The following is a 24,145-nucleotide window of genomic DNA, read 5'->3' as shown; positions in this document are numbered from 1 at the left end:
ATACATTAATTTTTCAAATGCCGAGAAGGCCTCCTGACCATGGACTCCTGATCCTTGTCTCTCATCTCGATGGATAAAATTTAGCAAAAGCAACATTTTTGAGCTGGGGACTGCTGCCTTAGAGATTTTGCACAAAGGTATCAAGTTCTTCTAATCAGTACCATTTGGTCCATCCACAGGGCCCGCTTGCGACTGGGGGACAAACGGAATGCTAGTATTCTCCTTGCTGTCAAATTTTGACTCTTTCGAGTCCGCTGATTGAGGTGCTGCCAGTTTGTCTTCCATGCCGGGATTGTGTATAACTGAAGATAAAACCCCGTTTTCTAACGGGGTGGGGATCTTTTCTGCATCTGGTTGTAATGTTTCGGGTGCGGTTTTTGGAACTTGGCCTGTGGTAGGTTGCGCAGAAGAGGCCACAGGCTTACCGGCAGTCTCCTCGAGCTCTGTGAGATTCTGGCGAGGAGCTTCAGCGGAAGCAGCGGGGCTGCTCGGTAACTTGTTCTTGTTGTATCTGAGTTGTACAACGAGACGAGGTGTCTCGCCATTCGCGATCTCTTCATCACCACTCAGGTCTTCCTCGTCGTCGCCTTCGAACTCGTTTTCCTCCTCGTCGTCACCTCCCTGCCATTCGTTACCGCTAGAGCTGGCGTCCGAATCGAACTCCGGTTCTTCTGAATCGTGGGCCATGTAGCCGTTTGGTCTGCCAGCCCGTGTTCGTTGCGTTCTTTCCGGTTCTTCCTCCGAGTCCTCCCCGCGTTGTCCGCTCAAAAGAGCTTCGCCGTAAATGCCTCCAGCACGCGAGCGAACTTGTCTCCCACTGGTTGTATATTTGGGCCCCGCGGGCTCTGTCGGTGTTGATATTGTAGAGTTGCGGGTTGATCTTCTGGCGGTGAAATCGTCGGAGAAGAAATCTTCATCGTCCGAATAAGTATACTTCAGCTTCTTTCCTCGGGTTCGGCCTTCATAGAGAGAGAAACCAGGGTCAGGGCGGGAGAAAGCGGCCTTTCGAGCAATCCGATAGTCACGGCGCTTGCGTTTCTTAATTTTTATGATCAGCAACAAGCCAGATGGAAGTTTCGAATCGGACTTACCTCCTCTGATCCTTCAAAACGAGGAATGGCATTATTGATCTTTTCGCTTAGTTTCCTGGAGTGGACATTTTTTTCTTCATCGAGCTTGTCAGCAAGGGTCTTCAGCTCTGGGATAGTCCCCGCTACGCTCCACCAGGTGATGTTCTTCAGTTGCGGATTGCTCTCTCTGTATAGTCTGAAGTGAGTATCATCCTGTCCCTCAACGAGCCAGTAGCGGCGCTTGAGGCTGTCGCGCCCCCAAGACTGAACGGAGAGTGGCTGGTTCAAATCATCATCATGGCGTGTTTGCTTGTATGATTCCTTGATCTTGGCTTGGACGGCATCCGAGGATGAAAGGGACCAGAGAATAAGAGCGCGAAGTAAATTTAACTAAATTAATGTCAGAGAATGTGCGATTCCACGGCCTTGGGTGAAACTTGATAGCATACCCGTTCTTCAGGAGACATGGTCGCAAATGTGATGCCGCCATGAAGAGGGCTCTTGCCCTCCCAGACTTTGGGCCACTGCGAAACATGTGTTTGGATTGCTTCTTCCAATGGCCGTTGGTAGTGATTTCTCCTAATGCCATAATAATATATTAGCTCTACTTTTCACTGCAGTGTCCCTTTCTGGTATGAGACACGTGTGATTCATTGAGGCTCCCACTCCACGTTTTCGAGGTAATAGGTGGCAACCATACTCAACATCTTTCTTTCGATTCAAAACTAGTCCAATCAATGCGCATAATAATCTCTCGATATAATCGCCAGGTGTAATATCTGCGACACCTTTTTCAATGTCTTGGGGTCCATAGTGTGGCAACGATCGCGGAAACACATCATGAAAACGCGCGCGGAACATGACAATGAACTAGCAGCCATAGCTTGTCAGCAAACGTGTTTAATGGGGAAAAAAGCGCGTCGAGGCCATGACTTGTATAGAAACCACTGACTGCAATATTCGGATTGTCTGCTAACACGTATTCATGTGGCGGAGAGGGAGATCGCTTCGCAGGCGGCGACTCGGATTCCTTCTTGAAGTATTTCGCGATCCCCGCGGGCTCGTCCATGACCATGGCAGCTGCCTCATCATCGGTAGGCGGTGCCGAAGACAGCGACGACAGGTCCGAGCCGGAAAGTGACATATCAGACATGTTGTGGTCTGGGGAAGTGTTGTCGAGCGTTGTAGCAAGGAAGGTGTGGTGACGCCAACTGCAAAGAAGCCTATCGACGCTACTATCGGCGCGGCTATTAACGCGCCGGACCTATCTAGTATATACTCTATGACACGGCAAAGCAAATTGCATCACGGCTCTTGCAACAGATCGAGGACTTGTATTCAGACTATCTAGACGGCATTCGATGGATGCCCTTTCGCAAGTAGCTAAGAGCGCGTCAAAACAAAGACAAAAGGATGGATTTCAGACTAGAGTAGCACAATAAGGGATAACAATGGAGTTCATGCAGATCAGGACACAAGTAGCAGGTCACGGACGACAAAGAGAGCCACAGGCAATCGAATAGAAGAGCAGTATTGGACTCTCTGCTGGATTTTATCCACAATTTCTGTTGAAGGTGATGATGGTTGTTTCCCCGCCAATTCAGAGAAAATTTGGAGAACTCAAGAAATCCCGAATATTTCCTGACGCCTTGCCAGATTGGCACTTGCAATTCAAAGCCATGCAAGGAACATTATCTAGATTCCACATCAGCATGCATGTCTGGTGTATATTAATCAGGGTGAAATAGGATGGCTAAATAAATTGTTACTCATTGATGAGGCAATTCGGTCCTTTGAAAGGGCCACTGGAAAAGCCAGACCTGTGCCATTGAGGCTGAATCATTATGACTCTCTAGTAGAAGAGGAGCTCCTCCTGTCCAATAACTCACAAGCAAGCGAGTGAGGGGTATATTTCCATTCCAATACAGGGTTTTTTAAAGGATGCTATAGCTGTGATGAAGAAACCGTTGTTTTCAGTCGAGTACTGGGAAGCCGCTGGAAAGAAACACACAGCAATCTACAGACTCGGCGACATAGAAGTCTCTTGGGGGGGAAAGTAGCCACGGCCAAGTTCGACCTTGAAAAATGAGTAGTTCTCAGAATCTGTCATGGAAATGGCGATCAGCGTCTGTGAAAGTCTCGCGTCCAGATTTAGAGAGTCCAAGACTAAAGTTTGCGCGCAAAAGTAAGGTGATCAAGGACAATAAAAATCCAACAGGGTTGAATCGTCCACTGTTGATTTTATGAGGACTGGTCATCAGCGGCCATCTTGCTGTACGCCAATGAGCTTCCACACATGATCAGAAAATCTGACTGAGCAACATCAATATCAGCTATTGCGTGCATCTAGTACAGTAAAAAAACACCTCATTCAATGCTGGAGCGAGTCCATAGGGGAGAAACACAGGCAAGGCCATAAACACACGTTGGACTTGAAGTGGCTTGGGAAACGACAATCGCGGAGTAGCCGCGCTTCGGCGGCACCAAAGGCGCCAGAAGCGCAGAATGCACTAGTGCCCAGTTCGGTTAGATTAGCGATCTCGCCCTAAAGCCCACACATCCTGCAACGAATTCTCACCACCAACCCGACAAGCCCATATTCGATTTTGAGGTACGAGAACTTATATACTCCCACCACACCGGCAGGCGGCCTTTCTCCCAACAGTACTAACCTACAGGCCACATATAGAGAGTCGCCATGGGTCGTGTGATTCGCAACCAGAGGAAGGGTCGTGGATCCATTTTCAGTGAGTGCGACCGCTGCGAAAAACCTAGCCTCGAAATGTCGAAGAAACAGACCATGCTAATGAGAAACCCTGTACAGCGGCCAACACCCGCCTGAACAAGGCCCCTGCCCAGTTCCGTGTCCTCGACTACGCCGAGCGCCATGGATACACCCGCGGTGTGGTGAAGGAGATCATCCACGACCCCGGCCGTGGTGCTCCTCTTGCCCGGGTCCAGTTCCGTCACCCCTACAAGTTCAAGCACATCACCGAGACCTTCATCGCCAACGAGGGCATGTACACCGGCCAATTCATCTACGCCGGCAAGAACGCCACCCTGACCGTCGGCAACATCCTCCCTCTGGCCTCCGTTCCCGAGGGTACCGTTGTGACCAACGTGGAGGAGAAGGCTGGTGACCGTGGTGCTCTTGGCCGCACCTCCGGTAACTACGTTACCGTCATTGGCCACAACCCCGAGGATGGCAAGACCAGAATCAAGCTTCCTAGCGGTGCCAAGAAGGTCGTCAAGAGCACCTCCCGCGGTATGGTCGGTATCGTTGCCGGTGGTGGTCGTACCGACAAGCCCCTGCTCAGTACGTGATTCGAATTCTAGACAAAAAAAACCCTTCAAGAATTTTTGCGCTGACAGTTCCCTACAGAGGCTTCTCGTGCCAAGCACAAGTTCGCTGTCAAGCGCAACTCGTGGCCCAAGACTCGTGGTGTTGCCATGAACCCTGTGGATCACGTAAGTTTCCTCGCCGCATATATTCCTAATAACCCTTTTGCTTCGTCCAAATTCTCTAACATGCCATTTTGTACAGCCTCACGGTGGTGGTAACCACCAGCACATTGGTAAGGCCTCGACCATCTCCCGCTACGCCGCCCACGGTCAAAAAGCCGGTCTTATTGCTGCCCGGAGAACTGGTCTCCTCCGCGGTACCCAGAAGACCAAGGAGTAAGCGTGTGTTTGTGCGGAGTTTTCTTTTCTGTGACGGGGTTCAAAATGCTCTTCTGCTACGAGAGATATATGTACTTAGGCGACTATGGATCACGTCCTTAGCGAATTAAGGTTGTGGCCACCCTATTCCCTAATGCTCACCAGAACGCCGGGCCCTTGCGATACCTTTTACATGGCATACTCGAGCAGGCCAGAAAAAATCGATGATATCAAAAATGAGAAATTCCATGTCTGTTCTATTGTATGGCTCCGCAGTAGATATCAAAGAGTATTCCCCGTATTTTAGAACCAAAGACCTGCCATGGGAGGATAAATGTGTATCTTCTCGGAACATTCCATTCCAAAGCCATACTATCTTTATACATTCACCCATTCTCTATTTACGTCTTCATAGTACCTAATTCAAGCTATTATTGTATGAGTTATACTCGGAAGCAAGAAATTAGTAACATCCAACCCATGGGATCGCACACGAACAGCAGAATTGAATATTGCTCCAGAACTGACCAATCAGATGTCTCTATGAGTGAGTAATCACGGCAGCCTCATCCCTGCCACCGGTAGTTCAACTAGAAAAAGAGTGCATGATCATCTTCAGCTAGAACCTAACAGAAGCCTGATCATTCTATTCTGAGAAATGGCACAGACTCAACCTATTCCAGCTGAAAAGATCCCTCGTCTGCCCACAGCCGGATCTACCTCGTCGTCAGGCGCACGCTGGCGCGCGGTTGCCAGTCGAGATCCCACAGCCACCGACTTCGTCTACGCCGTCATCACGACGAGGATATACTGTCGCTCATCGTGTCCTGCGCGACTTGCCCGACGAGCAAACATTGTGTTCTTCGACACTCCTGGGCAGGCAGAGGCGGCGGGCTTCCGGGCGTGCAAGCGCTGCAAACCGCAGCTGGGCTCGGCGGTTAGCAACCCCCAGGCAGAGTTAGTACGTGCAGCCTGCGAGAGGATCAGATTAGCGCCCGCGCACGATTTGAAGGCACCAACCCTCCAGGAACTGGCAAGGGGGGCAGGTTTGACGCCCAGTCATTTCCATCGGGTGTTTAAGAAAATCACGGGCTTGACGCCTGGTCAATACGCTGCAGGCAGCGCAGGAAAGGAGCAATGGCCTTCTTTGACTGGCGGTGGCAGCAGTGGTTCTTTGAATGCAGCTGGCGGCCCTTTGAGTGGGATATCGGGATCAGTAGTTGGGCTGCTGGATGGTGTGTCCAGTCCCATAATCGACCTAGACGGCCCCGACGCCATCTTATTAAACGAATTTGATATATTATTGGCTGCTGAGCGCGAGTTCATCTCAACACAGGACATGCATTCGTTGAATGGTGGGTTGGAATTCATAGAGATATAGCCCTTGCATACGAGCAGTGTGGTATCTGTCTTCGTATCTATTTTCGCTACACCTCGACTAGCGAGCACTGGTTTCTCGGTTTTGTCGGTCGAGTGACATGGTCTGATATTTAATAAATCTAGTTCCTTTGCACAATATGTCCGTAAGGAACCCAGGGGGGTTCTCCTTGGGTGGGGTTTTTTTGTAGCATCAAGAGTGTATTTATATACAATGGGCTCTACTCCGTATATTTTTATACCAAGGACCAGGTTAGACTGTTATTCGAATTTACCACATACTAGTTATATTTTGTAGGATAGTAAAAAATATACCTATCAGCATACTGTAAACTAACCACGACAAGGTATAAGCTCAAAAGTGTTTCATTCACCAGCTTGATGGCTTTGGAGGTCTATCAAAATATCGACACCTAAGGCGTCAAAAGGCCTGCACCATAGCCGAAATGAACACGTACTGTGAACGCTGATAGCCCCTATTCCCCCCACCACGACCCACAAACGCGTGTCAGATCTCTTCTTTGACTTCATCAGTCCATACATCAAGCATCTAGACTTGTTCTGTTCAATTCCCAGGTCGTAAGTCGTCCATGAGTGGCGACAGGCCTTTTCTGAGGCTGTGTTTGTGACACCGGGCCCTCGTTACAGACCAGGGTGCTAAGGTTTCAAACACGCTGTAACTAAGGTAGTTATCAACTTTCAAGTTATTCAACTCTCTCATTGAGCGTTTCCCCACCTCCAATGGACGTCGTATTTCGTACAGTGATATTCCCGACGCTCTGCCAAGAGATGGTCGTCCTCTTTCATAGTCGTTATTGGTAGGGCTTCTGAGTATTTATATCCGGACCCCTCAAGCATTCCTGCGGGGCGCTTCAGGAGGTTGCTTCGATCTGCTCGGGGGCTCAGCCTGTTTCGGTTCTCATTAGTTATTTTATTTCATTGCGTCGCTTCCAAGAACCCATCGTATTAATATTATTCATTAGTTGATTAACGGCCTTGCTGACAGGTACTGTCGCGTGTCTTTAGTTGACTAGGTATTATTGTTGACTAAGGGTCTTTCTTTCCCTCCTATATACGCCCTTCCCCCTCCCTCCCCTTTCTGTGGACCACACCCTTGCATGCGGGCATTTGAGCGTCTCGCTTGCTTTACGGCCGTACCGGATTTCCTGATAAACATCCACCTACCCCTCCCAAATAGCTGAGTCCTGGTGACACCCAATTGACAATTTCGTATCTGCCGAATCTTGTCCTGTCGAACGAGCCCCGGGGAGCCAAAATGAACGTCAACAAGAAACTCGATCGTTTCAAACAATGGGCCGGAGAACGGATGGGCGGAGAGGTGAAGACCAACGTCTCCGATAACTTCAAAGCCCTGGAGACGGAAATGAATGTTAGGCATGATGGTAGGTCATTCCTCGTGGGGTCCAGAGAGAATGAGTTGAAAGCAAATACTGACTGTCGACAGGAATGGAACGCATTCAAAAGTCAATGACAGCCTACGTCAAAGCTATTTCCAAACGCAGCGAAGGAGACGATAAAGAAAAGACCTTGCCGGTTGCACACTTGGGTAGCAGTATGGTCAGCCATGGAGAGGACTTTGATGCGAACTCAGATTTTGGCCAGGCTCTCCTCAGTAAGAAGACCATTACTCTGTTTTGAAAGATTGGGTAGAGATTCTAATAGCCACCACTAGTGTTCGGAAAGTCCCAAGAACGCATCGCTCGTGTTCAAGAGGGCTATATTTCCCAGTCTTCTTCGACCTGGCTGGAAGCCCTGGAGAGATCGTTGGCTCAAATGAAGGATTATTATGTAGGGAGAATTGCCCTTTGATTCCGTTTGAATGGGTGGACTGACAATGCTCGCAGAGCTCTCGCAGGAAGCTGGAAAGTCGTCGTCTGGCCTACGATACCTCGCTCTCGAAGATGCAAAAGGCAAAGAAGGAGGATTTCCGGGTGGAGGAAGAGCTGCGAACCCAGAAAGTGAAATATGAAGAAGCCAACGAGGATGTCTACCGACGGATGCAGGATATCAAGGATTCTGAGACAGAGAACCTGGCGGACCTAACGGCATTTTTGGAGGCACAGCTGACCTACCATGAACGCTGTTGCGAAGTGCTTATGCAGTTGAAAAATGAGTGGCCTTCTGGGTGAGTGCTATATTGGATACCGGGCATGCCTCTCTCGAAGGTACTGATCTTTTGAAATAGGAGTGCCCCCAGTCAGTCCACCGGCAGTCGTCGGACCGGACGTCCTCGATCAAACACTGCGCATTCTTACCACGAGCGGTATGAACCTTTGCATGAAGAGCCACCTGCTCAAGTAGTCGAGCCGAGACCCATTATCCGATCACGTCAGCCCTCAGCGCACCCGGCCGAATCTCCTGCCAGAGACTCATATCAAGGCGATTCCCCAATGCGACGTCCGTCGTTCAACCGAGCGCCGACGTTCGAGGGACCCACGCAGTTACGGCAGGAGCAAGCGTCTGCATCGCCGACCTGGCATCGGTCAACGAGTGACACCTTCCCTGTTCGCAGAAGCCAGTCACAAGCTCGACCCATCAGCCGCGTTGACCCGTACCTAGACTCTTCTGAAGACGTTGGTTCCTATGGGCGGATTAGTCCAGATCGCTCCTATGGCGAGGGCTCGGCATCACCATCCTCGTCGCACATCTTGTCTCGGGCATCCAGCGCGACAGCACTTAGAGCCTCGTCAGGGTTGGCAAAGAAAGGTCCTCCCCCTCCTCCACCATCTCGCGCCAAGAAGCCTCCACCGCCGCCTCCTATGAAGCGATCGTTGATCGGCGCTGGAGATGCATGAGTAATGCTTTTTTTTTTTACCTTTGCATCGTACCTTTGTACTTTCGAGCCAGCTTGATCTCCTAAGAGCAGTCATTTCCTCTCTCTCTCTCTCTCTTCCCGTCGTTTTATTGGAATACCGTTTTTGGTGTTGGATATTTTTAGGGATCGGAGTTGTATGGATCAATTCATCAGATAGGAAATAACCACTACCACTACTACTACTCTTTCAACCACCAACCAATGTTTATCTGTCATGTTGAGGCCTGTAATCCTACGTCCCGTGGCAATAACGCTCCGGTGCCACCGAAAAGAAGCACTAACACTAGCGAGCTACCGTGTCTATCCATAAAGACAACTCGACAAGCGTCTCAGGACTGGCCTCCAGGCGACCGAGCCTGTCAAATAACCCGTAAACCGGTCCATTAAACCTCTTGATATTCAGCTGGCCCCTCCCGACAAGCCCGTTCTTTGTCTCGAGCCGCCCAGCTGCAGCCCTCGCCCTGTCTGTCCTCTGGTGTCCCTCCTCTGACTGGCGCCAAACCAAATGCGGACAGTACCGGCTTTGTCAGCATGGCAAGTCACGTGCGTAGCGCGAAATCTTCTTTCAACCGCCTGCCTCCTCTCGTTACAGGCACAGGCTGAGCACAGCCAGAGTCCCCGACCAGCAACGGAGAGTCGCGAAAGAACACCCACCCCCATCACCATTTCATCGAATAGCCTCTCCAACGCGCCTTTGCCACGCGCCCTTTCCGCTTGGGGCCCTCCCAACCCGGTCGCCGTTGCGCTGGCCCCCCCCCTTTTTCCCACGTCTCCTCTTTGTCGCCTTTGGCCCTGTTTCCCGCCCCGGGCCAAACATCATCAAATCGCTCGCCAAGGACCCAGACACAGGACACTCTCAGTCGCATTCATCGACATCAGACGTCCTCTGTCCTCCAGGACCCCACAACATACCATTTATATCGCGCGTCTTTATTGTCTTTGACGCGACCTATTGGTTTTGTTACGTCTTTGTAGCTACAGTCAAGTTTGCTACCTTTTTTTTTTTTTTCGCGACACACCTTTGGCTTCCAGTCGCGTTTCTTAATTTTATTCAACCCCCCCGGTCGCTTATGAGTGAGAGAACCGCGCGCTAGAGCATGGCTTCGATTCAATCAGCTCCCGATATGGCGGCGGGCAATATGGCGCTGCCTGCCAACTTGACGCAGCAGCACATTCAGGAAGTCTTCCAAGTAAGACCCACCCATGCATACCCCATCATGTTCTTCTTCCTACTTTCGCGTCCTGAATTCAGTAATTAAATATGCTTGCTGACTCGCTTAGAAATACAAGCAAATGCAAGTGCAAGGTGTTCGTCAAGATGACCCGGAATACCTCAAAGCCCATAATCTTCTCTCGGCGGTTCAGAGGCAACAGGCTTTTCAGAAGCAAAGGCAGATTGCCCAGCAACAATTACAAGCCCAGCAACGTCAGCAGCAGCAGCAGCAGCAGCTCAACGGCGCCACCCCCGACGCCTCTAGTGCCAACGGTAAGGCGCCCTGCCGTTCTATACTCGCCTCTCTTGAATACAATACTAACAAGTGGAATTGTAGGGCGAAATGGCAACATTTCCTCAACTGGCGCTGCTCAAGATGCTAGTTTGGCACCGGCTATCGCTCAAGCTCAGGTTTCGGGACAAACTTCTGCTTTGCAGCGGAATGCCGCGGTCTCGAGCGGTAGTTTCTCCGCAGAACAATTGGCCACCTTAAGGAACCAAATCATGGCCTTCAAGTGGCTTTCCAAAAACCTTCCCGTCCCGCCTCGCGTCCAGCAACAATTGTTTACATCGAAGAAGGCCCAGACGCCTGTCTCGACCGCAGACAGTGTCGCTGCGGCGGAGGCAGCGATCGAAAATGCCGAACAGGTTTCTGCAGACAATGCCGACAAATCCCAGGCGGCAAGGGACTTGTACGAAAGCTTCCAATCACCTTACGACTCTTTGACAAAGAGTATCAGCTACACAGACCATACTCTTCGCGCCAATCGCCTACGGATTCCTGCCTTGATGCCACCTGGAATCGACCTGGAGCAGGTGCGCGAAGACCGCGAAATGTTAATATACAATCGCATTACGGCTCGCAAGGCGGAGCTCGCAGAGCTTCCCGCAAATCTTGGCGTATGGGATACAAGCAAGAGCGACGCGCCCACAACTGATGACTCGTTGAAGCTCAAGGCTTTGATTGAGTACAAAATGCTCAACCTTCTTCCCAAGCAGAGACTCTTTCGCAAGCAGATTCAGAACGAGATGTTCCACTTCGATAATCTCGGAATGACTGCTAACCGCTCCAGCCACCGGCGTATGAAGAAGCAGTCCCTGCGCGAGGCCAGGATCACTGAGAAGCTCGAGAAACAGCAACGCGATGCCCGTGAAACTAGAGAGAAGAAGAAGCAGTACGATCAACTGCAGGCGATTCTCACCCATGGGGCTGAGCTTCAGAATGCCGCCAATCAGCAACGCACTCGCATGCAGAAGCTCGGCCGGATGATGCTCCAGCACCACCAGCACATGGAGCGTGAAGAGCAGAAGCGCGTGGAACGAACCGCCAAACAGCGTCTGCAGGCCCTGAAGGCTAACGACGAAGAGACATACTTGAAACTCTTGGGTCAAGCAAAGGACTCTCGTATCACTCATCTGCTCAAGCAGACCGACGGTTTCCTCAATCAACTGGCCGCGTCTGTCCGCGAACAGCAACGTAGTCAGGCCGAACGCTTTGGCGAAGAGGACCAGTTCTACGACGAGGAAGAGGAGGCTGACATGATAAGCGACGATGAGGAAGGCGATGGGCGCCGCAAGGTTGACTACTACGCCGTGGCCCACCGTATCAAAGAAGAGGTTACCGAACAACCTACCATCCTTGTCGGTGGTACGCTGAAGGAATACCAGTTGAAGGGTCTGCAATGGATGATCTCTCTCTACAATAACAACCTCAACGGTATTCTGGCCGACGAGATGGGTCTTGGAAAGACCATCCAAACTATCAGTTTGATTACCCATATCATCGAGCGAAAGAAGAACAACGGCCCGTTTTTGGTGATCGTCCCATTGAGTACGCTCACCAATTGGAACCTGGAGTTCGACAAATGGGCGCCATCGGTCTCGAAGATCGTTTACAAGGGTCCTCCTAATACCCGAAAGCAGCAGCAACAGGCTATCCGCTGGGGCAATTTCCAGGTCTTGCTTACAACTTACGAGTACATCATCAAGGATCGGCCGATTTTGAGCAAGGTCAAATGGGTTCACATGATTGTTGATGAGGGTCACCGTATGAAGAATGCGCAATCTAAGCTGAGCAGCACGCTGTCTCAGTACTACACCAGTCGCTATCGCCTGATTTTGACCGGTACCCCTCTGCAAAACAACTTGCCTGAATTGTGGGCACTTTTGAATTTCGTTCTGCCAAATATCTTCAAGTCGGTCAAGTCCTTTGATGAATGGTTCAACACTCCGTTTGCCAACACTGGTGGCCAAGATCGCATGGAGCTGTCCGAAGAAGAACAGTTGCTCGTCATTCGTCGTCTGCACAAGGTTCTTCGGCCCTTCCTGCTCAGACGTTTGAAGAAAGATGTCGAGAAGGATCTGCCTGACAAGCAGGAACGCGTGATCAAGTGCCGTTTCTCCGCACTGCAGGCCAAGCTTTACAAACAGCTGGTCACCCACAATAAGATGGTTGTCAGTGACGGAAAGGGCGGCAAGACTGGTATGCGTGGTCTGAGCAACATGCTGATGCAACTACGCAAGCTTTGTAATCATCCTTTCGTCTTCGAGCCCGTCGAGGACCAGATGAATCCCAGCCGTCAAACCAACGACCTCCTTTGGCGTACCGCAGGAAAGTTCGAATTGCTTGACCGGATTCTTCCCAAGTTCAAGGCGACTGGCCACCGTGTTCTGATGTTCTTCCAAATGACTCAGATCATGAATATCATGGAGGACTTTCTTCGTCTCCGAGGATTGAAGTATTTGCGATTGGATGGTTCAACCAAGTCTGATGACCGATCCGATCTGTTAAAACTCTTCAACGCTCCTGGTTCAGATTACTTTTGTTTCCTCCTTTCGACTCGCGCTGGTGGTCTCGGTCTCAACCTGCAGACGGCTGATACTGTCATCATCTATGATTCCGATTGGAATCCCCACCAGGATCTTCAGGCCCAAGATCGTGCACACCGTATCGGGCAGAAGAACGAAGTCCGTATCCTGCGCTTGATCAGCTCCAACTCCGTTGAGGAGAAAATCCTGGAGCGTGCGCAGTTCAAGCTTGACATGGACGGGAAGGTCATCCAGGCCGGAAAGTTCGACAACAAGTCCACTAACGAGGAACGTGAAGCATTGCTGAGAACACTACTTGAAACTGCCGAGGCCGCTGATCAAGTTGGCGAGCAAGAAGAAATGGATGACGACGACCTGAATGATATCATGGCTCGATCGGACGAGGAACTCACAATCTTCCAACGGATTGATCGGGACCGGATCAAGACGGATCAATACGGTCCAGGACACAAGTATCCCCGTTTGATGTGCGAGGATGAACTGCCAGACATATACATGGCTGAGGAGAACCCTGTCGCGGAAGACAACGATCTGGAAGTGACTGGACGTGGTGCCCGTGAGCGGAAAGTCACGCGTTATGATGACGGCCTTACGGAAGAGCAATGGCTTATGGCAGTCGATGCTGAAGATGACACCATTGAGGAGGCTATTGCTCGCAAGGATGCACGCGTGGAGCGTCGTCGTGTGAACAAGGAGAAACGATCACGGAGGGGACAAGGTGCCGAGTCATCTCCCGAGCCGTCCCGTGAGAGCTCCGAGACTCCTCAGCCGAAGAAACGCCGCAAGGGTCCTATCCCGAAGCGCAAGGCCGAGGAGATTGTCGAGGAGACCCCACAGCCGAAGCGCAAGAAGGGCAGACAGCCCAAGCCAATCGAGACTCTCAGTAGCGCTGATCGGGTTACTGTGCAGAAGATTCTCAACAGTGTGTATCAAAGCCTAATGGAGATGGAGCAAGAGTTACCCGCAGATTCATCGGACAGCGAAGACGGCCCGGTTACTCGCTCAATCATCGAGCCCTTCATGAAGCCGCCCCCGAAGTCGCAGTATCCTGACTATTACATGATAATTCAGAACCCCATCGCCATGGAGATGATCCGGAAGAAGATCAACCGCGAAGAGTACCAGAATCTGAAGGAGTTCCGGGATGATATCCACCTTCTCTGCCAGAACGCTAGGACCTACAATGAAGACGGAAGTATCCTATTCCAGGATGCAAACGATATCGAGGTTTGTTCCCAGTCCTGAGATCCAATTTTGGGGGGGGTTTTCTCAATATTTTACTGATCATCTCAATAGGCCACTTGTCTTGCTGAATTAAAGAAGCAAACCGACCGCCACCCTGAGCTTGCTAACCTTGATGACCCTGCAACCTCTGCTGCCGTATCAGGATCTGCTACACCTCTCCAATCAGGGACACCCGGTCACCCAAAACTCAAACTGACCTTCAACCGAGATAGCACGAGCATGACTAATGGCACCCCGAATGTTGGTGCCAGCGAGGATGAATAATGAGGGAGCAGCCTTGATTTGGTGTCTTTTTTTTTTTACATCTTTGATTCCCACACACACTCTCTCTCGAGTACTGATGACCCTTTCTGCTCTTCTGGACTCTTCTTTTTTGATGCTTCGCTCTACTGTATTCAGACCACATTTTTTTTTTCAAACCTTTCCGCACTGGTTCCGCACTGGTCTTGTTTTCATTTTCATTTTTTCTTTCTTATTAAACTCCTGGGGGAGGGCGTTGTCTTGACTGATAGGACGACGGTCGATGGCGCAAATGCTCTATTACCAAAAGACGAGCGAGTCATTTCCATTCTATGTGCTCGAAACCTGTGGGGGGCACTTCTCTAGATGACAGACGGGGGGGGCCTCCTTTGACGTTTTTACGTGTTTCTGACTTGCATTTTATCTTACCCGAATTCTCTCAATATGTGATGCTCGTCTCCGTTCCAACCCCGTTTTCCCGGGCGGAGACTCGTCAGGTGGTTTTAATTTTGGGCTTTATTATTCTCATCCCTTTCTCTGTTGATGATTCGAGCTGTGGCTTGGTTAAGAGTAGCCTGCAATACAACCATTGTATTTGATAATTTGTTTAAGTCTACTGACTCGTAGCATGTGAGTGAACTGACTGACTGGTCGTATCACGATATTCCAGTTCCTTATCTTTTGATAGACTCATTATTGTAAAGCTTTGTATTCCCCTGTAGGTACTCCGATAATTGGAGCCAATCCTGGGCCACGAATGGCCGCCGATGATACCGCCACGAGATCTGAGCGTCTGGTCTGTGGATCAAATGCAATACGAGGCTATCAGTGCCTATCCAGCCACAGGTGACAGCGGAGAGGATTCAAAGGCACTTACTCCGTAGTCTGTATGTGCTATGTATTACTGTGTAGTATGGTAGTACTCTCTCTCACAAGCCGTATGTCCTCTCCGTATGTCCTAAACCGAGGATCCCTGGATAAAACAGGCAAAAGTCCGGACTCCCTCAGAAGAGAATAAAGGCCATGTGCCTAGAGCAAATGACTAGCATGTCTGTATCCAGGCGTAGAGCTAGCCCTAGATACGTCATCTGCACTGATCCCAAAGACGCGATGGCCCAGCTTTAGCGACCGAATCGCACTTGGATGTTCGACGTCATGAAGTCACGTGACACACCGCACCGTCATCCCGGCGAGGCGCCAGCTTTCGAATCTGCTCTCCTGCCGTCTACACAAACCACATAATCTCCATTCCTCACTCCCCTCGCTTTTAAAAAAACCCCCAAAAAACATCGACTTCTGCTCTCTAACTTGAGAAGAATAAATTAGAACAAAATGGCTTCTTTTCAGGACCGTGCCCAGCACACCATTGCTCAGCTCGACAAGGAGGTGTGTGCCCTTGCTGTCTTCCCGTGCTGATAGGCAAGAAGGACCTTTTTTTTTTACTGATGGCCCATGCCTGCACCGTCTAGCTCTCCAAGTACCCTGTCCTCAACAACCTGGAGCGCCAGACCTCGGTGCCCAAGGTCTACGTGATCCTGGGTTTCGCGGCTGTCTACTTCTTCCTCGTTTTCTTCAACATTGCGGGCTCCTTCCTCGTCAATGTTGCGGGGTTCCTGATTCCCGGATACTACTCTCTCCAGGCTCTCTTCACTCCTGGTACCTCTGACGACACCCAGGTAAGTTGAATTCCGTCGGGCGTGAATTTGATGTTCAGTTCAGTTTGGCTAACTGCATGACTTGGTCTAGTGGCTTACGGTATGTTTTATGGGCACCGAGATTGATATTCCAGCTTCGCTTTGGAATTTTCTGCTCCCCAGGTTACATATCCTAAGTATTCAAACATCCTGCTAATATGTATTTTTTTTTTTTTTAGTACTGGGTTGTTTTCGCCTTCTTCACTGTTCTTGAGAGCGCAATTAGCGCTGCCTACTGGTTCCGTAAGTTGCACCACGAATGACGCAAGCTTAATGAAGCTCAGTGCTAATATTAATTTCCTTAAAACAGCCTTCTACTACATCTTCAAGTTTGTCCTTATCCTCTGGATGGCCCTGCCCCAGACCAAGTACGTATACTGCTAGTTCACAGCTGTCAGGGGTGCCAAAAATACTGATCAAACTGAAAAAAATAGCGGTGCCCAGGTTGTGTTCCACTCCTTCCTCCAGCCCCTTCTTGGCCGCTTCTTCGCTAGCGGTTCCACCTCTGCCAACCTCCGTGCTCAGGCCGATGCTGCTACCAAGCCGCACTCGACCTAAGAAGGAGGCTGGAATGTTGGTACGTGATGTTGGAGAATCGAGACAAGATCGGAAACATGCGTGGCGTGCTCACGTCGCCATGCATCAGTCGGTTTTCCATCAGACCGTGGAAAACGAAGCTATCGTCTCGTGCATTTGCAGAAAACCCATGCATTGAGCGATCAGCAAGGTGGCGTATATAAGGGTGAAGACTGGGGAAGGTGGACAATTGTCTTGAGGTTTGGAGGAGCAGTGAATGATTCTTACGACTGGGATCAGTGGAGCGTTTTAAACTGTTGACAGGGATCACGGAGCGCAATTATGATCCCTTGATGTTTTCATACGCAACGGATATGGTCAGTCATATTTGGTGCCGCGAAAGATCTTGGGAATGCAAAGAATTTTGAGGTTTTTGATCTGGCTTTTTCTCTGCTTTTTCTCTCTCTCATCTTTTATTATATTCTTGATTAGAATTGCAAGCTCTTAGTTCCCATATACTCTTTTGAGCCTGTTCTCATATCACACTTTATCCAGATGACAAGTCCAACAAAGGGAGTAGTAGATGACGAGTAGTTAATATACAGCAGTAATCGACATGAGATCTGCAAAGACAAAACGCCCCCAAGAAGAAAAAAACTCCAAGCTCGTTAGATCATCATTTGGTCTCTGGCGATATCTGGCGATCCCAGCATATATGTAAATGATCCATGGATGAGAAGAGGAAAACCATTGGACAAGCGCCCCGTTAAGATCCATTCAATACAGACCGATACGGTTTCCCCAGCTGTCCGTCCGGGGATTTAGCACGATGCGATAGGGGAAGGGATTGGAGTCACTCGTCGTGATGGGTGGGATGTGATCCTTGTCTCTGTTGACAACGAGGAGAATCTTGAGCGCCGCCTTTTGCAGCATATTCTCCATTGCCCCTCGAACTTTTGCGCGTTCTAGAGAATTAGCTAAGGATAATAAATAATGAAAAATAGTCAACGAATATAAAAAGAATATGATTCTTACCAGATTCTGTCCGAGGTGTGGCAATGGTGACGTCCAACGACCAGATTTCCCAGCAGACCTCTTCCTCGCCTTTGCCCGCCAACCCGCCGAACCAGAGACCTGTGCGCCTGCGCTTTTTCTCGTAGAACTCGACGGCGATGCGACCGCGGACTCCTCCGCCCCCGGCACTGCTGCCGCCCCCATCCTGCGGGCTGGTGGCTGGCGACAGATGCTGGCTTATAAGCGAGCTGACGCGCGATTCGATCAGGGTTTCCAGGTCGACATCGTTGATGACGGGGAGGGAGAGGTCGAGGACGTCGAAGGTCTTGGGGCGAATGGACGGGAAGTACCGGTGGAAGAAGATGAGGTTTAGGACGCCTGTGCAAGGAAAAAAAAAAACTTAATAATTCATTTGATATATAAACGTTTAAAGAAGAAGAACAAGAAGAAGAAGTTATGTACCCTTTAAAACATCCTTGACGGTGGTGGTGTCTGCGAAGATCTCCAAGAAATACTCTGGAGGGGTTTTGCGGGGTTCCATTGTAGGATGAGGAAATACAGTAACTCCTCAGCGAGGGGGGAGGGGATAAAGAAGAGATAGGAAACCCAAGGTTTTCAATATAGAATAACTAGCGTTTTTGTTTTTGGCACTGCTGGTGGTTTATGTTCCGGTGACGACCCAGCTCGTCACAGCTGGGCCGTTCAGCGGAGAGATCCCGTGGTAGGCGTGGGAGTGTAAGCGTGGAAGGGGGACGTGGTGTTGGATCCGGGCGGCGCTCATCGAGGGCCTCCGATGTATGGCGATGCATTACCGGCAGGACGGAGAGGGTGAGGAGACCGCGGATTCCGGGCCAGGTTTTGTTCGGGTTTTGCCCCGCCGCCTTTTTGGAGAGCTTACTAATTATTGTATTGTATGTATGGTATGGTTAGATACATTACGTCAGGAGTACTTTGGCTTAGGCATGGGGTACCTACGGAGTACCTGTGCCAGGTACCTACATATGTACCCCTCAGGAGACTACAGTACCATATATATATATATATATAGTAATTAGTAAATTTATTGTATTCTCGATTTATTGAGGTATGTTTATAATAGAGTGTATACTACATATATATCTTGATATTTGTTGAGTGCTTAGTGTTCACATCATTCAGCCGAGGTGTGGCAGCCGCCCAGACCTGGCTGGGGCCGTCGAGTCTCATGCAAAAGAATAGTACCCCAACTCGAACCCTTGAAATCACACACAACACGGCCGATATATCATGATCAACCTTTCCTTTTGAGCAGAGCTATTGAATTTTATCCACGTGTACTTTATTGTTCCATCCTTTCACGATGATAGGAGCCACGAGGCGCTGGTTTCGGCGCAATCGCAGAGGGCTTGCCGTGGGCGCAGCTGTCGTGGGAGCTAGCTATCTGGCAGGCCAGTACTTGCTGTCTAAGATCTCCGAGGCGCGAGAGCGTATGAGTAGTGATAGGATCGCTCGTGAGAAGTGAGTCGGCTCCCTCCTCCCTCCTTGCTTCTTCTGCTGCTGTTTGAGTCGAGGCATTTATCCTCCTTATCTGCTCGTGTGAGCAATGACTGACGGATGTGACAACGAATCTTCTAGTCTGCGACGGCGATTTGAACAGAACCAGACTGATTGCACTTACACCGTTCTTGCCCTGTTACCCACTGCGGCGGAAGATATTATCGAGGCTCTTCCCGTGGAAGAGCTGACACAGGAGTTGCAGAAGAAACGCGCCGAACGGCTCGCACGGCTGAACGCCGGTGAAGCCACGAGCTCGGATCTGAGTTCGGTGGCGCCCAGCATCATCGAAGATGACCGGAAGAGCATGTCTAGCTTCCAGAGCGAGAACTTCGTGCATGCGAGCCAACTCGGCGAACAACCGGCGGGCGAAGGAGAGGGACAGCCACGGGTTAAACGCAATAGAGCTCAGTTGTGGAATGAGATTAAGATTTCCTGTGCGTCGCTGTGTGAAGAGAGAAACAAAAAAAAATAGATTGGCTGCTAATCCTGCTATTCTTCATAGCTATTACACGCTCCTTTACGATGATCTACACCCTCTCGCTGCTGACGATGTTCACTCGAATCCAATTGAACCTTCTCGGTCGTCGCAACTATCTGTCCAGCGTGATTTCTCTGGCCACACCGCCTGCGAATGCGTCCGCCATCAGACTCGAGGACCACGATGACGAGTTGGCTCAGACGTTTGGAAATGATTTTGAAACAAATCGGCGATACCTTGCCTTTAGCTGGTGGCTACTTCACCGTGGATGGCGGTACTTGATGACTGAGGTTCAAGCAGCCGTGACGGAGGCTTTCGGGGCTCTCAGTCCACGGGAAGACATCACTCTGGAGAAACTGTCCGAGCTTACCCTCCAGGTTCGCCAGAGGGTTGAAGGTGATACCGAAGAGCAGCGACGGTATGTTTCTTGTCTTGTCTTCCGCCCCTAACAATTGTTTTTTCTGGATACTAATCATGGGGGGTCTTTATTAGAAAGAGAAAATGGCTCGCCTATCTCCTACCGCCCACTGACGAAGAGAACAGTGTGCTGCAAGAATCGGGAGTTCTGGGCGTATCTGACCCCTCGTCTCCCCAGACGGCTTCAACACTGCGGACTTTGCTAGATGAGACCGCCGATCTGATTGAGTCCCCGTCGTTTACACAGGTCCTGACCCTGCTCAACAACGAGGGTTTTGCAACGCTGGTCGAACAGAGGGTTGCTGCGGAAGCGTTCCGGTCGACGTCTTCCCTGCGGGATCCGGAAACCGTCCCTCAGTCGTTTTCCTCGGTCGCCACGGTCGTGCCTCCAACTGGCGCCTCTGGCCTGAAGACGAAGCTGGCCAACGTCCTTGCTGTAATGACACGGCAAGCCCACGCCATCGGCAATGGCTCCAATCCACCGAACGACTACCTTGTTGCTATGGAGCAGGGGGTGCGGGAACTCGAAGCCTTTGCTGCCGTCGTATACAGCTCTAATTTTGATATCGGAATGACCGATGCCGCTCGGACAGCCGGGCCAGTCCCGGCTGACGATACGGACGAGGATGCTAGCACGCTTATCCAGGCGCAGCCGCTCTCAACGTCCGACAGTCTCGTGGATTTTGAACAAATACAACCCACCACGAAATCCACGGATGGCCCAGCGGAACCAGCCTCTTCTCTTGAGACAGCGGGCTCGTCGGCTTTCGAGCAGGCCTGGGGGAAGGCCGTGGAGGAGTCATCAGATGGCCATGAAGAAAAATAGAGCCTGCATTACCCGCATAATTATAAGCAATTATATGACACAATGTTTCACACCATGGCACGCCTAACATACTGCGTAAGCAATCCTAGTACTTCTATAGAAGATAATAAGTACCTTAGAGTACTGTTTATTTCACTGCGTCTAGCTTTTATTTATCTTTTATTTAAAAATAAGAAGCTCTAATTCTAAATCCCATCTCAAGCCATCTGCTGATGTGGACATGGCTAAAAATTAGGTCATAACCAAGTATTTTATATACAGGTAGTTAATGAGTAAGTATTAAGTAGGTACTTGCTGACTTATTTTTAATAAAATTTTCCATTTATAAGATCTATTTTCTAGTGTGCTCTAGCTGTGATTAACTATCAGCTCCAGAACCGGCATGTAGTCCAATCACCTTTTATGTGTACTACATAATTAGTGAACTAGTATAACTTAGGTACCTAGATATACCTGCTTACTGTACAGAGTAGGTAAGATCTTCTACAATTATTTACCAGGATTCGTCAATTACCGTGTATTTACTGGAACACTAACTGATTTAGGTTGGGCCCTAGTGCCGGGGCTGGGCCGGGGAACCTTACCTACATACTTTAGGTACTTACCCAGGTACCAGTACTTACTCTGTACTACTAAGTAGTAGACACTGGGGAGCTTAGCTGAGAATTTGATTAAATAGCTTATACATGCCAGGGGAAAAAAAGAAAAAAAAGTCATAGAAAAAGTAAGGGGTTGTGCCTCCTGTCAACTTTCACAAGCATGCTGGTGCCCATGTGGGCGGACAACTCGGTGTAACCCCGGTTAGTGTTGGTGGATCGGAAGTACCCCAAATATTCAAAGTGAGAAAAAAAAGGGCGGCTGTCTGTAATTGGCAACTGCTCTTTGGGGATTGACAATCCCTATCTAACCGAGGGTGATTCATTGCTTTTCTTTCAAATCCCCCCTCTCTTCCCCCCCCCCCCTCTTCTCTCCCTGCGTCTCCTATGCCAGTCTCCTAGCTATAACCCCAGTTATACCTAGCAACATACACCATGGGGCAACCCGGTAACTATACTCTCTTGATTGCTGCAGTTCTGACTGCGCAACACATGTACTCAGCTTCCGGTCGCTGACATGCGCAGAAAATAAAGACAACAGCCAGGCTAGTGAGCTGGCGAGCGATCAGCCAGCGCTGGGGACTGTCAATGAACGCAAGCTGATGGCCAAGATTGACTGGCACATTCTTGCTCCTCTCTGTGTGCTGTATCTACTTGCTTTCTTGGATCGGTAAGTGGTACCAGCAGTCCTTTAGGGTATTTCTTCTCGTTCATGGCTAATAATGCGGCTTTTTTCTTGTCTCCAGGGTCAACATCAGCAATGCAGCTGTCTTCGGACTTAAAACTGACCTCAACATTACCTCGGGTACCAAATACAATGCCGCGTTGACGATCTTCTTTGTGCCCTACATCATCTTCGAGATCCCGTCGAACCTCCTGCTGAAGAAACTGAAGCCTCACGTGTGGTGTAAGCTATTTTTTTCCCCCTATCTTCGTGGGGAGCGCCGTGCAATCTGCTAACCAGATCTCTCCTCCGGTTTTAGTACCCCTGTGCATGTTCGGTTTCGGACTTGTCATGATCTGTCAGGGCCTGGTGTCAAGCTGGGGTGGTTTGATGGCTGCGCGTTTTTTCTTGGGTGTCTTCGAGACGGGCATGTTTCCAGGATGTGAGTGCGGCTCGTGCGCTTCTGCATCAATGTCATACGTGGTCCTCTCTAACTGATGTACAACCTTAAAAGGCTTCTATCTCATGGGTATGTGGTACAAGCGCAGCGAAGCCCAGAAGCGCTTCAGCTTCTTTTTCAGCTCTACAACCCTTGCCGGTGCCTTTGGTGGTCTCCTTGCCAGCGCCATCGGCAAGATGAGCGGGATGAGAGGCTACTTGGGCTGGCGTTGGATCTTCATCCTGGAGGGCACACTCACCTGCATCGTCTCCTTCATCTGGTTCTTCGTCATCCCCGACTTCCCGGAAGATGTCAAATGGCTTACCGCGGAGGAGAGGGAGTTCCTTCAAGCTAAGTTGAGCAAAGATGTTGGGAAATCGGCACATGATACCAAGATTGGGCTGCGTGAGGTTCTGGACGTTTTCAAAGACTGTACGTTGCCCATGAAAACCTGTCAATCTGGAAACAATTTTCCCTCGCTGACTCGGCCTTTATAGACAAGATCTTTGTTGGCGGGCTGATGTACTTTGGCTTGATCGTTCCCGCATATGGATATGCCTATTTCGCACCCTCGATTATTCAGAGCTATGGCTACAGCGGTACTTTTACCCCCCTCTCTCGTTAGACCTCTTTAAATTATATTATGCTGACTCCCTCTAGCCATCACGACACAGCTGTACTCTATTCCTCCTTGGGCTGCCGCCTTTGGATTGTCCTTATGTGTCGCCTTCCTGTCTGACAAGTTTCGGCACCGGTTCGCCTTCGTCATCATTCCGATTTGCATCGCTATTGCTGGTTTCGCGATCCTGCTCACTGTCCATGGAACTGCTCATCGGCATGTCGAATACGGTGCTCTCTTCCTCGTCACTTCAGGCACCTACAGCGCCATGCCTGTGATTGTGTGTTGGTTCGCCATGAATCTGGGTGGCCATCACCGTCGCAGTATAGGAACTGCCTGGCAGGTTGGTTTTGGAAATAGTAAGCTTTCTTCTGTTTTTCTCAATGATTGTTTTCAGAACATACCGTCTAACCATATTGCCTCCTTGTCTCCAGTCGGTGGTATCATCGCCACCTATTCCTTCCTTTCCAAGGATGCTCCCCTCTACCGGCCTGGCTACAGCATCTGTCTGTCTTTCATCTGTCTCTCAGCAGTCGCTTGTACCGTCTATCTTGTTGCTGTGTGGCACGAGAACAGAAAGCGAGACGCAAACATGATCACCAACCCGGAAGCCCTTGGGGATAACACGGAAGAGGATGTCGGGATGCTGGGTGATCTTGCCCCGGGATATCGGTACAACTATTAATTGCCATGAATAAGCAAGAAGGATCTCGATAGGTACAGGCGTTCTGGGCCATTCTGATGTCACGAGGAATCGAGGCAGCTTGGGACGACTTGAATTCTTTGCTTCTTCTCAGATAATCATTAGTTAGATACGAGCTACTTCCGTCCCACGAGATATGTACTTCAGGGGAAAAAAAAAAAGTTAATGAACGC

The 24,145-nt window shown here is 50.0% G+C and overlaps 10 protein-coding genes across 10 annotated transcripts; 6 read left to right on the top strand and 4 right to left on the bottom strand.

Annotated features, from left to right (window-relative positions):
- Positions 1-150: 150 nt before the first annotated feature.
- ASPZODRAFT_139809 (hypothetical protein) lies at positions 151-2,223 on the bottom strand (the record flags this gene model as incomplete). Its single annotated transcript, XM_022724597.1, has 5 exons — positions 151-1,038; positions 1,092-1,460; positions 1,520-1,649; positions 1,771-1,940; positions 2,023-2,223. 5 exons carry the CDS (start codon positions 2,221-2,223, stop codon positions 151-153), a joined length of 1,758 nt encoding a protein of 585 aa, XP_022583363.1.
- A 1,435-nt stretch (positions 2,224-3,658) lies between these two features.
- ASPZODRAFT_129175 (hypothetical protein) lies at positions 3,659-4,980 on the top strand. The gene is made up of 5 exons (XM_022722210.1): positions 3,659-3,681; positions 3,760-3,817; positions 3,895-4,386; positions 4,453-4,538; positions 4,615-4,980. Exons 2-5 carry the CDS (start codon positions 3,769-3,771, stop codon positions 4,750-4,752), a joined length of 765 nt encoding a protein of 254 aa, XP_022583362.1. The 5' UTR covers positions 3,659-3,681; positions 3,760-3,768; the 3' UTR covers positions 4,753-4,980.
- Positions 4,981-5,338: 358 nt separating this feature from the next.
- On the top strand, positions 5,339-6,284 carry ASPZODRAFT_129174 (hypothetical protein). Its single transcript, XM_022722209.1, has one exon. The coding sequence runs from the start codon at positions 5,389-5,391 to the stop codon at positions 6,109-6,111; it is 723 nt and encodes a 240-aa protein (XP_022583361.1). The 5' UTR covers positions 5,339-5,388; the 3' UTR covers positions 6,112-6,284.
- Positions 6,285-7,187: 903 nt separating this feature from the next.
- Positions 7,188-8,976, top strand: ASPZODRAFT_1331974 (hypothetical protein). Its single transcript, XM_022723217.1, has 6 exons — positions 7,188-7,510; positions 7,573-7,740; positions 7,801-7,916; positions 7,973-8,253; positions 8,314-8,690; positions 8,747-8,976. The coding sequence occupies exons 1-6, from the start codon at positions 7,384-7,386 to the stop codon at positions 8,806-8,808; spliced, it is 1,131 nt and encodes a 376-aa protein (XP_022583360.1). The 5' UTR covers positions 7,188-7,383; the 3' UTR covers positions 8,809-8,976.
- Positions 8,977-9,336: 360 nt separating this feature from the next.
- On the bottom strand, positions 9,337-9,825 carry ASPZODRAFT_1331913 (hypothetical protein). Its single transcript, XM_022723214.1, has one exon. It carries the CDS (start codon positions 9,607-9,609, stop codon positions 9,343-9,345), a length of 267 nt encoding a protein of 88 aa, XP_022583359.1. The 5' UTR covers positions 9,610-9,825; the 3' UTR covers positions 9,337-9,342.
- Positions 9,545-14,531, top strand: ASPZODRAFT_111036 (hypothetical protein). The gene is made up of 4 exons (XM_022721010.1): positions 9,545-10,133; positions 10,225-10,429; positions 10,494-14,212; positions 14,282-14,531. Exons 1-4 carry the CDS (start codon positions 10,041-10,043, stop codon positions 14,492-14,494), a joined length of 4,230 nt encoding a protein of 1,409 aa, XP_022583358.1. The 5' UTR covers positions 9,545-10,040; the 3' UTR covers positions 14,495-14,531.
- A 1,271-nt stretch (positions 14,532-15,802) lies between these two features.
- Positions 15,803-16,722, top strand: ASPZODRAFT_13584 (hypothetical protein; the record flags this gene model as incomplete). The annotated part of the gene is made up of 6 exons (XM_022723919.1): positions 15,803-15,856; positions 15,940-16,146; positions 16,217-16,225; positions 16,344-16,407; positions 16,475-16,532; positions 16,599-16,722. The coding sequence occupies 6 exons, from the start codon at positions 15,803-15,805 to the stop codon at positions 16,720-16,722; spliced, it is 516 nt and encodes a 171-aa protein (XP_022583357.1).
- A 462-nt stretch (positions 16,723-17,184) lies between these two features.
- ASPZODRAFT_1331501 (hypothetical protein) lies at positions 17,185-18,353 on the bottom strand. Its single transcript, XM_022723203.1, has 3 exons — positions 18,157-18,353; positions 17,716-18,072; positions 17,185-17,645 (listed from the first exon to the last, which is right to left on the bottom strand). Exons 1-3 carry the CDS (start codon positions 18,233-18,235, stop codon positions 17,458-17,460), a joined length of 624 nt encoding a protein of 207 aa, XP_022583356.1. The 5' UTR covers positions 18,236-18,353; the 3' UTR covers positions 17,185-17,457.
- Positions 18,324-18,658, bottom strand: ASPZODRAFT_13582 (hypothetical protein; the record flags this gene model as incomplete). Its single annotated transcript, XM_022723913.1, has 2 exons — positions 18,324-18,591; positions 18,645-18,658. 2 exons carry the CDS (start codon positions 18,656-18,658, stop codon positions 18,324-18,326), a joined length of 282 nt encoding a protein of 93 aa, XP_022583355.1.
- Positions 18,659-19,033: 375 nt separating this feature from the next.
- ASPZODRAFT_149834 (hypothetical protein) lies at positions 19,034-23,954 on the top strand (the record flags this gene model as incomplete). Its single annotated transcript, XM_022725532.1, has 10 exons — positions 19,034-19,191; positions 19,309-19,664; positions 19,733-20,126; positions 20,252-20,669; positions 22,093-22,217; positions 22,294-22,454; positions 22,531-22,662; positions 22,726-23,082; positions 23,311-23,628; positions 23,704-23,954. 10 exons carry the CDS (start codon positions 19,034-19,036, stop codon positions 23,952-23,954), a joined length of 2,670 nt encoding a protein of 889 aa, XP_022583354.1.
- Between the last annotated feature and the right edge of the window lie 191 nt (positions 23,955-24,145).

The sequence above is a fragment of the Penicilliopsis zonata genome (genome assembly GCF_001890105.1).
Source record: "Penicilliopsis zonata CBS 506.65 unplaced genomic scaffold ASPZOscaffold_3, whole genome shotgun sequence".
Taxonomy (NCBI): domain Eukaryota; kingdom Fungi; phylum Ascomycota; class Eurotiomycetes; order Eurotiales; family Aspergillaceae; genus Penicilliopsis; species Penicilliopsis zonata.
Note: the sequence above shows the minus strand (reverse complement) of the source record. Positions and strands in the feature narration are given on the sequence as shown.

Bases quoted from the DNA above. Each gene is read 5' to 3' on its own strand.
- ASPZODRAFT_129175 (XM_022722210.1), top strand. From the start codon at position 3,769: ATGGGTCGTGTGATTCGCAACCAGAGGAAGGGTCGTGGATCCATTTTC. The intron at 3,818-3,894 runs GTGAGTGCGACC...AACCCTGTACAG, and splicing joins GGGTCGTGGATCCATTTTCA to CGGCCAACACCCGCCTGAAC. The intron at 4,387-4,452 runs GTACGTGATTCG...AGTTCCCTACAG, and splicing joins TACCGACAAGCCCCTGCTCA to AGGCTTCTCGTGCCAAGCAC.
- ASPZODRAFT_129174 (XM_022722209.1), top strand. From the start codon at position 5,389: ATGGCACAGACTCAACCTATTCCAGCTGAAAAGATCCCTCGTCTGCCC.
- ASPZODRAFT_1331974 (XM_022723217.1), top strand. From the start codon at position 7,384: ATGAACGTCAACAAGAAACTCGATCGTTTCAAACAATGGGCCGGAGAA. The intron at 7,741-7,800 runs GTAAGAAGACCA...AGCCACCACTAG, and splicing joins TTTTGGCCAGGCTCTCCTCA to TGTTCGGAAAGTCCCAAGAA. The intron at 8,254-8,313 runs GTGAGTGCTATA...CTTTTGAAATAG, and splicing joins AAAAATGAGTGGCCTTCTGG to GAGTGCCCCCAGTCAGTCCA.
- ASPZODRAFT_1331913 (XM_022723214.1), bottom strand. From the start codon at position 9,609: ATGGTGATGGGGGTGGGTGTTCTTTCGCGACTCTCCGTTGCTGGTCGG.
- ASPZODRAFT_111036 (XM_022721010.1), top strand. From the start codon at position 10,041: ATGGCTTCGATTCAATCAGCTCCCGATATGGCGGCGGGCAATATGGCG. The intron at 10,134-10,224 runs GTAAGACCCACC...TGACTCGCTTAG, and splicing joins ACATTCAGGAAGTCTTCCAA to AAATACAAGCAAATGCAAGT. The intron at 10,430-10,493 runs GTAAGGCGCCCT...GTGGAATTGTAG, and splicing joins CGACGCCTCTAGTGCCAACG to GGCGAAATGGCAACATTTCC.
- ASPZODRAFT_1331501 (XM_022723203.1), bottom strand. From the start codon at position 18,235: ATGGAACCCCGCAAAACCCCTCCAGAGTATTTCTTGGAGATCTTCGCA. The intron at 18,073-18,156 runs GTACATAACTTC...TTCCTTGCACAG, and splicing joins CGTCAAGGATGTTTTAAAGG to GCGTCCTAAACCTCATCTTC. The intron at 17,646-17,715 runs GTAAGAATCATA...CTAATTCTCTAG, and splicing joins CACACCTCGGACAGAATCTG to AACGCGCAAAAGTTCGAGGG.